Source organism: Sphaerulina musiva (genome assembly GCF_000320565.1).
Source record: "Sphaerulina musiva SO2202 unplaced genomic scaffold SEPMUscaffold_6, whole genome shotgun sequence".
NCBI classification, from domain to species: Eukaryota; Fungi; Ascomycota; class Dothideomycetes; order Mycosphaerellales; family Mycosphaerellaceae; genus Sphaerulina; species Sphaerulina musiva.
The window spans coordinates 693,669-709,683 of record NW_016017388.1 but is presented as its reverse complement, the minus strand read 5'-3'; the positions used below and the strand labels follow the sequence as shown (position 1 = coordinate 709,683).

Here is a 16,015-nt window from a genome sequence, read left to right as displayed (position 1 = left end):
CACACAACCTACTTGCTCTCACGAGCTCTTCACTGCTCCTCCTCCTCCTCCACTGGTACTTTGTGCTTCCGACAGATCTTCCGTGACTTTGGAGCTCGGCTTATTCGATTTGGCCCGGCCAGCTCCCGTGGGAATCGATGCAGTGGCTGGGCTGGCATCCGGGTCCACGATCGTGGCTAAAGATACTGGGGCGCTGGTCGCAGCTGGAGGTGGCGGGATGGTAGGGATTTGTGTTGGTGCTGAAGCATTCGATCCAGGATCCGCAGCGGGGAAATTGGGGTCGCTGCTTTTAGACGGTTGAGGGGCTGGCTTTGTTGCGTCTGCCGTACCATTTGCAACGGGGTCATCGGGTTTGGGGGGGTCTTGCTTGGGAGGCGTTGGTGCAGGCGCTTTGGTCGCTGGGCTTTCATCGACATCTGCCACAGGTGGGGGCGCTGACGCTGCAGGTGCTGCAGCCTGTGCAGGCGCTGGTACTGATGCTGGTGCAGGCTGAGCAGAACCAGGTGCAGGGAGAGCAGCTTGATCGGGGCGACTGCGAAGACCCGAATTCTGATCGCCGCTACCGATACCAGCCCCGCCATAGTAGTCTGGATCATTGATGGTATTCGTCTTGACAGCACGATCATAGAGCCGGGTCAACCGGGCGACCTCGCTACGTACAGTGACAGTCTCATCTGTATCGATAGCATCATAACCATGAATGCCTTGCGATATTCCTCTCCACATGGTAGCGGAGTTTTCTATCTCGTCCTGATGAAACAAAGCAAGTCGCATCGTCAGCAAGTCACTCGGAACAAGCAAACCTGTTACGAACGCCTTCGATCTGCTAAAATACTTACCACAACCCGATTGAGATCATCGCGGAACATACGTGCTCGCATGGGTTGCCCTCGAGACTTGAGAAAGGCCACCAATCCTGCAATGATGGTATTGAGTGCGCCAAACACGGTGATGAGCCAGCCAGGCGATTGGCTCGCGCCCATTCCGGTCAACGAAGCGCCTAATACGACTTGCGTGAGCAGCAAAGTGTTTGTCAAGGCGGAAGTAAACGTATATATCCTGGCCTGCGATTGGCGATGTTCTATAGCGCGATGGTAGAGAGTATCTTTGGGTGGATAGTACGTCGCCTTGGCTGGATGGTCCGGAGGTCGATTACCCATGAGGTAGCAGAATTGGTGGTATGCATTTGAAAGCGCTTCTACGTCTTGTTGTACGGGAAACTGCTGAGATGGGTAGGATCCTGGGAATCGCAGGAGTGGTGTTCTCTCATCAGTACTGCTGCTTCCAGGCATTGTGAATAGGCGGCCACGATATTCGAGTATTCCCACTCGGGCTCACGACGCCAGATGTTCCAATATGATGGGTTCAGTGGCCTCCTCAGCACCACTCTCAAGCACCGCAGGCAAGATGAAGAGATGGCAAGGAGAAGCAACAGAAGCCATACCTCCTAACACGAGACTCACGAGTAGGAGTGCGGCACGTGCAGCGCCACCAGTGTGCGTGAAGATAAGAGCACGGGTCTCACTGAACGTTCGTTCCCTCGATTAGATTTATTGTTCGCGCATCTGTCCTCATCATACAAGGAACCTCTGCAGTCTCGATCACAACCCTGGAGTTGTCGATAGCAGTAGATCTGCCGGGCAGCCTGTATTAATTATCATCGACCGTTCTTCTCATGCTGCCTCCAGTTCATAGGCACATTGTACCTTTGCCGGCATTTGCGGTGCATGAAACATGCTGCCATGATGCTGGTAGAGTTTCGGTTGCGGGCATTGTTGTTAGTGCCTCTTCATGGAGTATGATTTCCATAACGTAAGCATGTTACTAGGGCTCAGCAACACTCCCTTGTTCGTCGTGTCAAGAGATTGGTGATGAAGAGAGGAAGGTTGAGGAAGAGGAGAAGAGGAAGGAAAAGAGGAAAAGGTGGAAGAGGAAGAGGCAGTGTAGGTAATGTATTATAACTTGATGAATGTGCACAAGACGGGAGACCCGAGACAAGGATGTTATTCGCTTGGAGCCTTGGAGGTAGTGAGGCACGGCACGTGCAAGAGATTCCCGCTTTGGCCGCACATGTGTACCCACCCTATTGCCTCCAACCTGAGGGCATCAACAGCAGATTGGACGTCACCCTTCTCTATCATGGCGACCCCATCCTATGCACGTTCGTTAACGAGCGCCGTCAAGAGGCTCAAGGTTGGTCATTACGAGCAACAATCGTGGTTTGTGCTAATCCATCCAGCTTTCAACCATCTGTACGACTCCCACACAAACTCGCTCGATACAACATTCGCGTCCTCGATCAGCCCAACCTCTCCCATCCGAACTTCAAAGCGAGCTCGCACGTATACGCTTGCCGAAAGCCGTACAGGCCACATACCTGGCGCCATTAAGACGACGAACACGGGTCAATGCCGACACGGTCTGCAAACTGCAGCTGCGCTCATACAATGTCCGAAACCTCGAAGTCTTCACCGACTTTGCATTGCGAGCAGCATACTTCCTGAATCTATCCGTCAGAGGACTCCGCAGTCTACCCAAAAAGACGGAACGATGGACTGTACCACGAAGTAATTTCGTGCACAAGAAGTCGCAAGAGAACTTTGAACGTATCACAATGGGACGAGAAATCCAGATCAAGGATGGGCATTCAGATGTGGTGGCGACATGGCTTGCATTCCTCCGAAAACACCAATACTACGGTGTGGGTATGAAGGCCAACGTCTGGGACTACGGTGGACTTGATGCGCCTACCGAGATGGACGAAGAAGCTGCCAAGGTTGCCCAAATGCTGGGAGAAGTCCCACTGGTAAAGCTGACGAATGGGAAGCAACATGGCGAGAATCTGCAGAAATTGCTCATCGATGAGCCTTTCAAGGCCTCCTGGGGAGCCTACACCCCCAGCAGCGGTGCCACGACTGTGCCGCACGGTAACCACAGGGTGCCGACCAAATCTGTGCATACTCCTGGTCTGATTAAAAAAGCTACGCCGAAAGAAGCTACGCCGAACACCGAAGAGAAAGAACAGCCACAGACGTGAGCAGAGAACGAGAGCAGCAGTAAGATGACCATGGCACACTTGTATGAAGTGAGATGTGTGGCGTCCAAGACGATGGTTCATGACAAGAGGCATCACATGACTTTCACGTGTATTTGAATAGGAAGAGGGATATCTTCACTTGGTCTGGGTGGTAATAGAACCACGCGAAGCACACGAAGCAAGTAGATATTCTAGGCGGATGTGAGAGTCCTTGTCTCCTTCTCTCTCTCTTCCACTTATTTTGGTGTCAATTGCGCCAAGTAATGAACGGCAGTGCTGTGATGTATGTACCGACCTCGTTATTCACGATTCCATGGTCCTGAATGGTGTAGAAGCGTGGGCTGGAGCGTTGTTCCTGCAGGAGCGCGTCGGAGTGGGGACTGGCTAGTAAAGTGAGCTTGGACAGGGTCCAAAACAATAGTTAACTTACCTTAGTCGGTTTGGGCAAGGGTATGGGCAATGGGAATAATCGTTCGATTCTTTTGCTCTTCCCATTTCCCATTTCCCATTTTCCATTTTCCCCCATTGACTCGCACCTCTTGTTCACGCACTTTCCGCGACTTCGAAATTATCGTATACTGAACCACCAATTGTGAAGCTCGCCCGTCCCAGTCGTCGCCCGAAATCGATTCCTCCCCGCCTCGAACCACCCCGCCCATCTATACCGCTCGCTCTTCAAGATGCCGGCGACGTTGAAAGAGTTTGAGAGCGTGTTCCCGAAGCTGGTGGAGGACTTGAAGCAGGAATGTATAAAGTACAAGCTGCCGGAGCAGGCGTTGACTTGGTTCGAGAAGGTACGACCGACTTGTGCAGGAACGAATGATTGAATCAATGAATGAATCAATGAAAAGAGAATGGAACGTTACAACAGAACAGACGGAACAACTCGCTAACAGAGTGAGAACAGTCCTTATACCACAACACGCTCGGCGGCAAGTGCAACCGCGGCCTCTCGGTCATCGACACCGCGCAGCTGCTCCTCAACCGCAAGCTCACCGACGATGAGTTCTTCCACGCCGCTCTGCTGGGCTGGTTCATCGAGCTGCTCCAAGCCTTCTTCCTCGTGTCCGACGACATCATGGACAGCTCCAAGACTCGTCGGGGCAGCCCGTGCTGGTATCTCATGCCCAACGTGGGAATGATTGCAATCAACGATGCCTTCATGCTCGAAAGCTCCATATACTTGCTGCTCAAGAAGTACTTCAAGCAGGAGAAGTACTATGTTGATGTCTTCGAACTCTTCCACGATGTCACCTTCCAGACCGAACTCGGGCAAACGTGCGATTTGCTCACGGCTCCCGAGGATCATGTGGATTTGGACAATTTCTCGTTGGAGAAGTACACCTTTATCGTAATATACAAGACTGCATACTACAGCTTCTACCTGCCTGTCGCCTTGGCTCTGCACTTTGCGGGGTTTGCGTCAGAGAAGAATCTGAAGACGGCTGAAGATATCTTGATTCCCATGGGAGAGTACTTCCAAGTGCAAGACGATTATCTGGATAACTTTGCGGATCCAGCGACACTGGGAAAGATTGGCACAGACATTCAGGACAACAAGTGCTCATGGCTTGTCAATCAAGCACTCCAGAAAGCAACACCTGAGCAGCGAAAGCTGCTCGAGGAGAATTATGGGCAAAAGGACTCGGCGAAAGAGGCTGTTGTGAAGAAGCTATACAATGAGCTGGAACTAGAGAGTGTGTACCAGGCTTACGAGGAGAAGATCGTGGCAGAGATCCGAGCGAAGATTCAGGCCATTGACGAGAGCGAGGGTCTCAAGAAAGAGGTTTTTGACGAATTCTTGAGGAAGATCTACAAGCGCAGTAAGTAAGGAAGGAGCGCAATCGCTCTCGTGTATATACACCACGGACGAGCGTCAGCCACGTCATCCCAGAAATCTACGATAAAATGCGAGGGTACCTAGCAATGGCACACGATACGATTATCGCCATGAATCCTACTCCTCGAGAAGATCTTTAGCATGCTGCACAGTAGTCCTTTCATCACCCTGGCTCCAGACCAACTCCATCACAACCTGGGTTATCATCTCCCACAGCCAAATCTACTCATGTCCTGCCTGACCTTCAGCCCGAATGACTCGAGGGGCAGTAACCGTGTAAGTGAAAAGTATCATCCGTGGTTGCCAAAATATGGAGAGGTCCCCCTCGGAGATTGACGCCGTTCCTTGAAGTGCAATTTGAAGAAGGGGGCTTGTAAATACGATCAAGTCGTGGAGGGGAACGTCGACACTGTCGTAGGCATTGACCATGTGGTAGAGGAGATCAGAATACAGGTCATATATCTTGCAACAGATTTGATATCTACAGGTATGTAAGTAAGTATATGTGCTTGTTTATCCCAATACTCTGCGCGTTCGCAATCGACGCGTGCCCTTGAAAAAATATGCCCACCTCATGGATCATATCATGTATTCATCAGTTAATGTATGTTGAGAAATGTCTACAATTTTGACTGCTTGGCAACCTTGCGGTCCAGCTGCAAGATATCCTTCTTCTCCATCCCATACGCCTTGCACATCTCCGCAGCCTTCTTCTTCTGCCATTCAATCTTGGCCAGACACGCCTTGCCCCTCTTATTCTCGTTCCTGCCCATCTGCAACATGTGCACCTCATCAGGTCCGTCGACGATTCTCATCGTACGCCCATGTGCCCACATGTTCGCCAGAGGAGTATCTTGCGACACGCCCGCGCCACCGTATGCTTGAATGGCATCATCGAGGACCTCGAGCAGGATTTTGGGCACGAGAATCTTGGCCTCTGCGATTTCCTTCAATGCGAACTTGGCGTCCTTGGTGTCGATCTTGATGGCTGCTTCGCAGACTTGCAGTCTCGCAGCATCGATCTTGACGCGGGAGTCGGCGACTCGTGAGAGCATGACGCCGTGCTCGTGGAGTTGCTTGCCGAATGGTGTCTTGCGGGGGTCGTTCATGCGAGCGATCATGTACTCGAGAGCCTTTTCTGCGGCGCCGATACTGCGCATGGCGTGGTGGATACGTCCGGGGCCGAGACGGCCTTGAATCACTTCGAACCCGCGACCGGGTCCCAGGACTATGTTCTCGTCTGGCACTCTGACGTTCTCAAAGGTGATGTGGCCGTGTCCGTGGGGTGCATCATCGAAACCGAAGACACCCAGCATGCGTTGGATGGTGATACCGGGGGCGTCAAAGGGCACAATGATGACAGACTGTTGCTTGTAGACACTGGCGTTGTTGGGATCTGACTTGCCCATGACGATGAAGACCTCGCAGCGCTTGTCGCCAGCTCCCGATGACCACCACTTGGAGCCGTTGAGAACCCACTCGTTGCCCTCCTTTCTCATGTTGAGCTCAATGTTGGTGGCATCCGAAGACGCAACATCGGGCTCCGTCATGAGGAAAGCACTACGAATCTTGCCATCGAGCAATGGCTGGAGCCATCTGGCCTTTTGTGCCGGTGTACCGTACTTGGCAAACACTTCCATGTTGCCCGTGTCCGGAGCAGAGCAGTTTACAGCCTCGGAGGCGATGAAGCTCTTGCCCAAGTACTCTGCCATCAGACCGTACTCGAGGTTGCTGAAGCCTGCGCCCTCCTTGAAGTGGTTCTTTGGTAAGAACAAGTTCCATAGCCCCAGCTCTCTTGCACGCTTCTTCAGGTCCTCAATCACGGTGGGGTGTGCGTCGAATCGTTCAATGCCGTTGCCGACCTGCTGTTGGTATACGGTATCTGCGGGGATACACTCTTCCTCGACGAATTTCTCGACCTGATATCACATATACCGTGGTCAGCTTGACATGACTTTTATTACCGCGAACACCATCCATCCTGGGACGAGATCAACATACCAAGTCAAGTGTCTTCTTTGCTCTGTCTGACACGAATGGTCGTGCCATGTATGGGATTCTATCACTCGCACGGCCATTGCCACCGCCGCCGCCGTTGACGAGGAGCTCCTCGCTGGCCTCGATCTTGTATGGTACAGACATGATGGCTACCTGATCCTCCTTCAGTGGAGAGTCGAAGCGGGTGTAAGAGGTGCTAGAAGAAGGAGAACTTTGCAGTTAATGATGCTATGATGGGAGAGGCAAACGAAAGATTGAAGCCAGTAGTCAGAAAGGTCCCTTACATTCTACCACCATAAAATATCCAGGCGTTGAGGCTGCCTTCTTGTACCTCCTAGCAGTGAGTTGCACTGGAGTGCCTCGGCTAGATCTACTCAAGTCAAGAGTGTACCGTGTCGCCCCCCGGCTCTCACTCTTGACTTCTGATTGGTGCAACTTGCTGGGGAAGCCGATATTCACCACGGAAGTACGCTTTGGGACAGCTAGTCTTCATCAGGCGGAGCGATACAGCTTGTCAGCGTCAATTACAGCGCAAGGAGGGGATAGATATTATCATGCTCTCTTGGCAAGCTATTCACTCGGGTTTCATGAAAGTCCAAGTCCGACTGCACCACGACATGATCCAGAGTGAGCAACGGAAGAAGCAGCAGTAGTAATGTATTAAACAGTGGTATAGACTCTGTAACAGTCATACGACTAGCAGATATCAAGACCTCTAGCATCATCATCCTCCTCCTCCACCACCACCACCTCCACCGCCACCGCCACCTCCTCCACAACCGCCTCCCCCTCCACCACCACCGTCGCTGCCACCGCCGAATAATCCTAGCAGAATTCCATTAGTATTATGCCTCATCATCTCCTATCTCCTATCTTCATTTTCATCTTTATTATCAATCAATCAATCAATCAATCAATCAATCAATCAATCAATCAATCAATCAATCAATCAATCAATCAATCAATCAATCAATCACTCTCTTTACTCACCTCCATGCGAACGACCACCACCACCACGACCGACACCATTTCCAAATTTGCCGCTTTTGCCTACATGTCTTTTAGACACTTGTCAGTCATTGATTTGATCTTTTCTTCTTCTGCTTCTTCTTTTTGTGAAAAGAGAAGGAAAGAAGAGAAGGAAAGAAAAGAAACTGTCGAATCAAATCAAATCAAACTAACCTGCTATTCGCATCACGAGAAGGCGTAGAGGATGTACAGCCCATGATTGTTCTGTTTCTGTTCTGTTCTGTTTTCCCCTCCCCAAAGAAAAAAAGACGAAATAGTAGGGAGGTAGTGTAGTATAGTGTAGTATAGTACTACTAGTAGTAATATAGTTGTTGTATTGAGGCTTTGATGTTGTTGTGTAGGTACCTCAGGTTAGGTAGGTCTTCTATGTAGGTGTCTTTGTATGAATAAATGAATTGAACTCACGAACAGACACTCCCACCTACCTACCAATCTATATATACCTAGGTATACGAGCATATATACATCCTTAACATAATTCTGATCCTGAGCTGATGGCGATCCATGCCCGTGCCGTACTCACCTACCTAACTACCTAACCTTCCCTTCCCTTCCTTTGATTCGCCCTCCAAGGTCATCCGCGCAATAATAACATCAAAGGAACAACAACTCTTCCTATCCTCTACCTCGTACAGCCCTGTGGCGAAGCAGCAGCATCAACGGCAGCAGGAAGTACAGAGCGAGGCCCAGTCTCTTGGAATTACCCAAGTTACCTACATGTACTGTAGTACGAGAAAAAAAAACTACTGTACAAAGAAAACGGTCCATTGACGTCAAGTATATGGGATTCGAAGAAGAAAAAAGGAGAAAAATCCTTTTTTTGCTAGGAGGTAGTACATGTAGGTACCTACTACCTACCTACCTTAGGTACTCAAAGGTAACTCTTGACAGGTAAGGTAAGTGATCATGCTCGAATCCTAAAGGATGTGTTACAACAACAACTAGTAGGAGGCGCAGTCAGTCAGTCAGACTCAGCTCAGTGTCGGCTGTACACATATGTACCTGAGTTACAAAATTTTCCTTTTTTGTTGCTGGAAGCCTGAGGCGGCCGGCGAAATTATTTTTGATGTGTGTGTGAGAGTCCAGTTCAACTTCGCGCACGTGCGAAAAAGCATACCTACTACCTTAGGTAGGTAAGTCAGGTAGGTACATATATACCTTACCGATAGGTACATATGCATTTCCTTGCTTAGTGCTGCTGCTGCTGCTGCTGCTACTGAAGATGATTCAGTCAAAATGTTACTGGGTAATATCAGAATTTCTGCTCTGCAAACCGTAGGCAGTCAACTCATGGCTGAGAAGTGTGAGTGAGCAAAGTTGGGGGGTGGCTAGGAGGTACAGTGAGGTACCTGTGTGAGAGATTGATCACTGCATGAATCTTTCTGTGAGCTCATGGCTAGGTACGTAGGTTACAGCGAGCGACATCCTCGCTGTCCTCTTTCGCCAGTGCACAAGAAAAATACGGTGAAGCATTCAAAGAATGTATACCAATGCGGCTGCAAATCCGGCCGACCTTTTGTTCTTCGATCAGCCGAAGAAGCATGCCTGGAAAGAGCAGCGCAAGGAAATTTGGGGTATGCTTCTCTCGATCAAGAACAGGCGCTCGCTCAAACGCTCAATATTGACAAAACGTCCGTGTCCCATGTCCGCTGTCCCAAGGAGTAAAGAGTCATGTATATAAGAAAGGAAAAACGCGACAAGTCATGCCTGTCGCAAAGAAGTAATTCGATTGCGCGTCGAGAGAGTTCGTCACGTCGTTCCTCAATGTACAGTCCATCATGAAATTTGCAGGGCCAAAACGTCCTCAATGAGCGGTTCTTTGCCCATAGACTATTGTCAGAGGCCTTGCTCCCCAGCCTTGCACAGTTTTATCCCCTTGCCCCATTCCGAGTTCAGGACTTGATGCGCCGATATTCGCCGGCTAGCATTGGGGTCGAGGATACTGTATATGACGTTTCGACAGCGTGCCTGGCAGGACGGGTGAGCACACCCTTCATGAAACGACGCTTTGGGTGTAGTTGTATGGTGTGAATGTGAGGAAGAAGAATGGCTTACTCTGTGTAGCGTCTCGATCGGGCCATAGCCTTCTTCGCTTTTGCGTCCGCGAATGTAGTTTTCGTAAAATTCGTCTTCGTCTTTCTTTGCCACTCGCCAGAGATGTCGGCCAGTGCGCATCGCCATATAGATGACACCACACGCCCAGACATCAACAGCACGCGGATCGAATTCCTGCTCAATATACTCTTCTGGAGCGATGTATGGAGCGCTACCGCAAAGTCCAGCCGTCATGTGTGGTTCTGTTTCCCACGCCATTCGGAAGCACTCTCCATTGCCAAAGTCCGTGATCTTCAGCGCTCCGTGAGTTGTCAGAAGCAGGTTCTCTGGTTTCAAATCGCGATGCGCCACGCCCATCTCGTGTATATACTCGACGCCACGCATCAGTTGAGCAAAGTAGCAGTCGGCTTCTGTGACTTCTAGTTTGCCGGTAGCAAGAACCAGAGTGTACAAATCGCCTCCAGCACAAAATTCCATGACCTCGCAGTAGTCGCCCTTCGCATCTTCCAGAAGATCCAAAGTGTGAATGACATTGGGGTGCCGTAATGAGGAAGAAATGCAGAATTCCGAGTTGAGGCGTTTGCTGTACTTCTTGGGGTCTTCCTGGGGCCGCCGCCGGAACTCTTTGACAGCGTATAGTTGTTCTTGTTTGGAGTTGTTGGGGTCCGTCTTGTGTGCTATCCGCACAATGCCAAAGGCTCCTCGACCAACAACTTCGTGGCACTTGCCGTACTTCTGCACCAAAGATGCGGTCGCATTGGGGCCCTTGTCTTTCTCCTTGGCCATCTTGTCTTTCTCATTCTTAATCTGGTCGGCCCAGTCTGACATCAAGGATAGGGGCTGCTCCTCGGAGTAGTCACGCGCCTTTTTCCCCGTCATGAACTCTCGAAGCATGTCTGTCAATTTGTCCTGGCGCTTGGCGCCTCGCAGCAAGTGAAAGTGCTCGCCTCCTTCTTCGACCCAGAAGCGTTTTGAGACTGGGGTGATGGCTTCGTCACTTTTCCCCTTCTTAGAGTCAGACGCAGCCCGCATGCCGCCACTCATCTTCTCGTTTTTCGAAGCAGTCCTGCTCGGCTTCTCTGCTCGAGGCTTGCCGTCCTCCTGCAGCGGGTCTTCCACAGCAGTCTCAGGCACTTTATCGGCTGCTTCTATTTTAGCCAGGTCTCGTGTGGCTCCGTTGGCGTCACGCTGCGAGAACATGCGCGAGATTCGTGAGGTGAAGGTCGGCTTCTTCTGTGGACCAGAGGGCCGTCTCGGTATGGTCGCGGGTGTGGAAGTGGATGGTGCTGGTATAGACGTAGGTGGGGATGCCGACGTGGTGTTGCCGTTTCCATTGACCAGCGATCCGACGGCAGAGTCGTCAGTGGGCGCGGCGGACACGACGTCTCCCTGCTTGGATGACGCGAAGGATGCCGTCGAGGCGGTAGAGATGGTGGGTGCCGGCGATGGTCGCGGTTCACTACTGGTGGGAGGCGTCGCGGAACCTGCGGGGGCTGCTGCTGTTGCTGCTGCTCGAGTGGCCATGTTTTCCCGCGCGTGAAGGTCTCGTTCGTGCTGTTGGCCGCTATCTCTGCACTCTGGGGGCCAGTCGTGTGCGCGCGATGGCTGCGGGAGCGCTTGCGTCAGGAGGGGCCCAATGCAGCAGAGCCGAAAGCTCGCAGCTGGGAAGGGAAGGGCAGTGCGTGCAGTGCAATGCGTGCAGTGAGTGCAGTGCAGCGTCGGCTGCGTCGCGCGGTGTTGCGTTGCGTTGTGCCCGAGGCACCCGGAATTGTACCTGTACCCTCGTCCGTCCACGCGGTGGTGACGTGCGTACACCGGAAGTACTACCTCAGGTACTGTACGGGCAACCTGGAAGTTCCAACGGCGATCTGCCCTACTCCCTCTGTCCGGCGACCACGACACAACAGGACTGCAGACACTCTCTGCGAACGCAGATATCGAGATCCTGGTAAAAGAAGCACCCGCGCCGCCTGGGACGCACGCACGCACGCACGACTGCACGCACGTAGGAGGTATGCTGATGAGATGGCCAAGGTGAAAGGTTCTCCCCCCGCAGAAGCTGCAGCTCGCCTTTGCTGTTGTTTGCTTTTTCTCAGCAAAGCCGGTTTGTCAGCCGGTCCTGCGAGGCTGCGAGCAGTCTACCTCCTAGTGCGATTTGTGCCCGTCTGACACGGAACCCGCCGAGAATATCCTATTTCGGCGCCAGTGACATTGCGAAGAGTGAGGCGGAAATGGTACAGTCGAGTGGTCTCGCGGGCGGGCTGGCTGGCGGGCTGTGGGAAGGACGGGGATGAGGACGGGGACGAGGATGAGGACGGTACGGTGAAGGCGAGTGGGAAGCAGTGGCACTGGTGAGAGAGAGAGAGTGGGAAGAGAAAAAAAAGGCGAGCGGCCGTAACGCATGGCAAATCGAGTCGTGTGCTCTGGGGTGCGCGAATTACCTCCCACATTAAACGATTATTGCACCACCAGACACAGCTAGCCTAGCCTCCTCCCCCTTCGGCAGGCCCGAAAGGAACTGCTCCGCGCGGAAGAGCGCAGCCAGCATGATGAGTAACCACCGAAGCGGCCGGTGGATCGAGACTCGAGAGAGTCGAGAGCATTCTCCCTATGCTCAACACCGCAAGTGTCGTTGGTAAGTTAGATGTCATTTGGTCGAGACCGTGTCTCATCGTTATTTGCTCTCGTGCTCTGACCAAGTCCTTACACTGCTCGTCATCTCCTTCATCACGTCCCCACCGCGTCTCACACTCTCACTCTGTTCATTGCCTCACTTGGCACCACAAGAGCAGCTCCCACTGCGCACGTGCGGATGAAACCTCAAGTCAGACACGTGCGATAGGAGGTAGAAGCCAAGCGCTTCCCAGCTTGAAACGTATGCACGAGATTAACCGTCGGCATTGCATGTAAAAGTCACAAACGACTTCCGGGACCTCGGGACATTAAGTTGCCCACTGCCGATCTGTATCACGGCCTCCCTGCGCATAGGAGGTAGGTAGGAGATGGTCAATAAATCAAAAATACCGTGGTGGGTGAGAGCATTCAACTTTCTCCATGACCCGCAAGGCGACTTTCACAGCATGGGCTACATGATCCCAAGCCCTAAATGAAGTTGGTGATGCCCAAACCGCATACTCTCATCATACCTATGGCTAGTCTCCCTGTCGAAACCAGCCTTTGTTGAAGATGAGGGGTACAGCGTTTTTGGTCGGTTCCGTTGATCGCGCACACCCAACGATTTCATACGATTTACCGATTGCAGATCAGCCAGAACGGAGGTACCTGTCCGGGTCATAAGGTACAGTAAGGTATTGATGGATGTACAGGGCAGGGACACTGTTTCCTCTTGAGTCTGCCTCGCCAGGATTTGACGACATGGACACTTTCACAGAACAGGACAAATGTGCCATGAAATTCGCTGAATCCATACAATCGATGGCGTAACCATTTGTCCACCGAACCAACGGAACGAGTACTACAGAGGCATACTAGAGAGATGTTTATTCACAAACAAAACATTGGACTCACCTCCATCTCTAAGTCCACATGGGTAAAATGCCGCGCTCGATGCTGTCAGATTTAAGTTGACGTCAATATCTATGCCAAGAAATGATTGACAGCAGCGAATGATGGTATGGGATGCTTGATGCTTCTTGGCCTTTTCCCACGACCGTCTGCTGGGCTGCTGGGCGTCTCCACTCGTCGCGGCATGATGATGTGGACGTGGGCTGATGAGATGGAGATGAGTGTGTGATGGAAGACGTCCACATGTTGTACCATGTCGTACCTCGTACATTGTAGCTATGGCACTCGGCAGTCACGGCACAGTCAAAATGCAAGTAACCTGTTGAATCAGGAGGCGGACGTCGGTTGTATCTCTTCCAGGTTGTTCTATACGAACCTCTCACATCGAATTGAATGGAGCAGCAGTAAACGTGACCAATGACGATGGTCTTGTCCATGAGTAAGGTATGAGGTAAATGTAGTAGAGACTGTTGATCTGCTTCTCGGTACCGCCTAGCAAAAGTACCTACCTAGCGAAGCGCACATGAAGCAAGCTAGAGAATACATGTAATGTCTACATACCTTACCCGGAGAAGTGACCAATAGGTTTCGCGATGCAACATCGTATCCGGACGCGATGCGATTGCAGACACCTTCCTGCTTTCGATGGGATGTGCTGATAACAGGCTGAAGTCTCTGCGACGCCCATGCACCTGACTGCGTGTTGTAGACAATGGCAGAGGCGATGAATGGTTGCAGGACTATGGAGTCTTTTCATCGCATGCATGTACAACATGTTTTGCTGCTTGATTCAATATTGGCGCGGGTCAGGAGAGGTACTATATGACGGGGACTATCAGAGGAAAGAGAGCATAGGAGGTAAAGGTCAAGCGCACAACGAGTTGCCTTCGCAAAGCTCGCTCCAGGTGAGCTCCGCTCCCCACATCGTACTGAAGAAGGCCTGGTTGATTTTCGTGTCAAGCGTTACGAAAAGAAGGGAACCAGACTCATTTCCCAGACCCTGAATCTTCTTCTGGCTGCGAGTCATCTTCTACTATAGCGCAAGCGCGAAGGTCGCAAACTGACCAAGATGATGTAACACGTTCTTTGAAATTTCAAAAGGAGTCGAGATTGGTGTTCGTATACCACTCGCTGTCAGACATAGAAGATTTCACTTGCTCCTGTGGTCTGCCGTGAGGCGATTGCCCCAACTCCTTGCTGACTCAAAACAAACATAAGGGTATTGTACAAATCAGTTTCATCATCCACATTACGAGTCCATTTCCAGGAAAGAACTTTGGTAAGCCTCAGCAAAACGAGATCCCATGGACTTCTACAACGATGGAAGTCTTCGCTGCATTGCTCCTGATACGCCTTGTACGTCTACTCCGCACCAGCCGCGGCTTGGTGTGCAGCATCGACTTCTCCAGCATCCCTGGGTTTCTGTATCAACTCGAAGTTGCCTATTTGCCAAATTATCAGTGATTTTCTCGGGAAAGGATCCTAGTTATCCTTACGCTGCACCAAGTTCAGCGTCGTGCGCTTGCCTTCCGCAGTCTCGTAGGTGTTCATGGCAGCGTCGGCCTCGAGATAGATTTGAGATCTACAAGAGATTGTTAGCCGACTTTTGTCCCAGTCCTGCTTTGTTCAAACCAAATACTGACCCCTTCGGCAAGCCGAGCAAGAAATCTCTCTGTGGCCCGTCGGAAAAGCTTGCCACTCTGAACCAGCTTGTCGCTCTGTTCCCATTTTCATCTTTTGGCCCTGTGCTCACTCCGAGCGAGTACTTGACAAGCTCGCGACCGGTCGATGTTGGCGTGAGCTCGGGCTGGTCAGCTAGACGGCCGATGAGCTGCATCTTCGCGAGAGGTCGCGCTGGCGTGGTGGAGAATGCGCGCGCCGCGCGAGGGAGCTGGAAGCGGATGGCTTGCATGGCGCTGTTGGTGAGGATGGCTTGGTGATAGTTGTCGTGGAATGCGCAGCGATGGGGGAGGTCGAAATGGATGTGTGATGTGGGATTGGTATCGAAGGGGTTCCCGAGATGAGACGCGACTGTATCGCGTCAAAACTCTAAGTCGGAACAAACACAACCTCCTCCCACAACGGTTACAACCCCATCTTGAACCCCTCTCCGCACCTGGTGTTTCATCACTAGGTATCTGACCTTACTCTCAGACACTTCGACCACGACTCATACTCTGCTGCTGCCAATCAAGGCTCCAACCTGATGTCCTCTGCCATACCAAGCACTTTGGAGATACACTTCGTCAGCACAGCTTGCACCTAATCTCCTGCCCATGGCCCACGCGACAGTCCAGCGACATCCGGCCCGCGTTTTATAATTGCAGGCTGCCATACACGCAGAGGATCCCTGGAGCCGAGGAACGATTTCAGGCGCATCAAACGATTGTGTTCTTGGCTTTCGCAGCGGTAGAAGTACAATATGTCAGCAGACTTGGTGCCTCCCCGGAGGCCCAACGCAGTCCGAGGACATGAGTGACGGGCCTCTGGAGCCGGAGTGCGCATGTCCTGGTGCACAAGAGTTGCAGACC

The 16,015-nt window shown here is 51.8% G+C and overlaps 6 protein-coding genes across 6 annotated transcripts; 2 read left to right on the top strand and 4 right to left on the bottom strand.

The window, feature by feature from the left end:
* Positions 1-18: 18 nt before the first annotated feature.
* Positions 19-1,613, bottom strand: SEPMUDRAFT_67226 (uncharacterized protein; the record flags this gene model as incomplete). The annotated part of the gene is made up of 2 exons (XM_016909781.1): positions 840-1,613; positions 19-750 (listed from the first exon to the last, which is right to left on the bottom strand). The coding sequence occupies exons 1-2, from the start codon at positions 1,290-1,292 to the stop codon at positions 19-21; spliced, it is 1,185 nt and encodes a 394-aa protein (XP_016759991.1). The 5' UTR covers positions 1,293-1,613.
* A 498-nt stretch (positions 1,614-2,111) lies between these two features.
* Positions 2,112-3,221, top strand: SEPMUDRAFT_133845 (ribosomal protein S10). The gene is made up of 2 exons (XM_016902592.1): positions 2,112-2,193; positions 2,240-3,221. The coding sequence occupies exons 1-2, from the start codon at positions 2,140-2,142 to the stop codon at positions 3,035-3,037; spliced, it is 852 nt and encodes a 283-aa protein (XP_016759990.1). The 5' UTR covers positions 2,112-2,139; the 3' UTR covers positions 3,038-3,221.
* Positions 3,222-3,635: 414 nt separating this feature from the next.
* SEPMUDRAFT_149726 (polyprenyl_synt-domain-containing protein) lies at positions 3,636-4,978 on the top strand. Its single transcript, XM_016905732.1, has 2 exons — positions 3,636-3,831; positions 3,945-4,978. The coding sequence occupies exons 1-2, from the start codon at positions 3,718-3,720 to the stop codon at positions 4,866-4,868; spliced, it is 1,038 nt and encodes a 345-aa protein (XP_016759989.1). The 5' UTR covers positions 3,636-3,717; the 3' UTR covers positions 4,869-4,978.
* A 396-nt stretch (positions 4,979-5,374) lies between these two features.
* SEPMUDRAFT_149725 (acyl-CoA dehydrogenase family member 11) lies at positions 5,375-7,203 on the bottom strand. Its single transcript, XM_016905731.1, has 2 exons — positions 6,879-7,203; positions 5,375-6,796 (listed from the first exon to the last, which is right to left on the bottom strand). The coding sequence occupies exons 1-2, from the start codon at positions 7,017-7,019 to the stop codon at positions 5,498-5,500; spliced, it is 1,440 nt and encodes a 479-aa protein (XP_016759988.1). The 5' UTR covers positions 7,020-7,203; the 3' UTR covers positions 5,375-5,497.
* A 1,910-nt stretch (positions 7,204-9,113) lies between these two features.
* Positions 9,114-12,302, bottom strand: SEPMUDRAFT_149723 (Pkinase-domain-containing protein). The gene is made up of 2 exons (XM_016905730.1): positions 9,960-12,302; positions 9,114-9,872 (listed from the first exon to the last, which is right to left on the bottom strand). The coding sequence occupies exons 1-2, from the start codon at positions 11,481-11,483 to the stop codon at positions 9,741-9,743; spliced, it is 1,656 nt and encodes a 551-aa protein (XP_016759987.1). The 5' UTR covers positions 11,484-12,302; the 3' UTR covers positions 9,114-9,740.
* Positions 12,303-14,966: 2,664 nt separating this feature from the next.
* Positions 14,967-15,396, bottom strand: SEPMUDRAFT_46970 (uncharacterized protein; the record flags this gene model as incomplete). Its single annotated transcript, XM_016909023.1, has 2 exons — positions 14,967-15,066; positions 15,128-15,396. 2 exons carry the CDS (start codon positions 15,394-15,396, stop codon positions 14,967-14,969), a joined length of 369 nt encoding a protein of 122 aa, XP_016759986.1.
* Positions 15,397-16,015: the final 619 nt, after the last annotated feature.

Excerpts from the sequence above, each read along its gene's own strand:
- SEPMUDRAFT_133845 (XM_016902592.1), top strand. The coding sequence starts at position 2,140 with ATGGCGACCCCATCCTATGCACGTTCGTTAACGAGCGCCGTCAAGAGG. Across the intron at positions 2,194-2,239 it reads GCGCCGTCAAGAGGCTCAAG|CTTTCAACCATCTGTACGAC; the intron begins GTTGGTCATTAC and ends TAATCCATCCAG.
- SEPMUDRAFT_149726 (XM_016905732.1), top strand. The coding sequence starts at position 3,718 with ATGCCGGCGACGTTGAAAGAGTTTGAGAGCGTGTTCCCGAAGCTGGTG. Across the intron at positions 3,832-3,944 it reads CGTTGACTTGGTTCGAGAAG|TCCTTATACCACAACACGCT; the intron begins GTACGACCGACT and ends GAGTGAGAACAG.
- SEPMUDRAFT_149725 (XM_016905731.1), bottom strand. The coding sequence starts at position 7,019 with ATGTCTGTACCATACAAGATCGAGGCCAGCGAGGAGCTCCTCGTCAAC. Across the intron at positions 6,797-6,878 it reads CAAAGAAGACACTTGACTTG|GTCGAGAAATTCGTCGAGGA; the intron begins GTATGTTGATCT and ends ATGTGATATCAG.
- SEPMUDRAFT_149723 (XM_016905730.1), bottom strand. The coding sequence starts at position 11,483 with ATGGCCACTCGAGCAGCAGCAACAGCAGCAGCCCCCGCAGGTTCCGCG. Across the intron at positions 9,873-9,959 it reads CGATCGAGACGCTACACAGA|GCACGCTGTCGAAACGTCAT; the intron begins GTAAGCCATTCT and ends CCGTCCTGCCAG.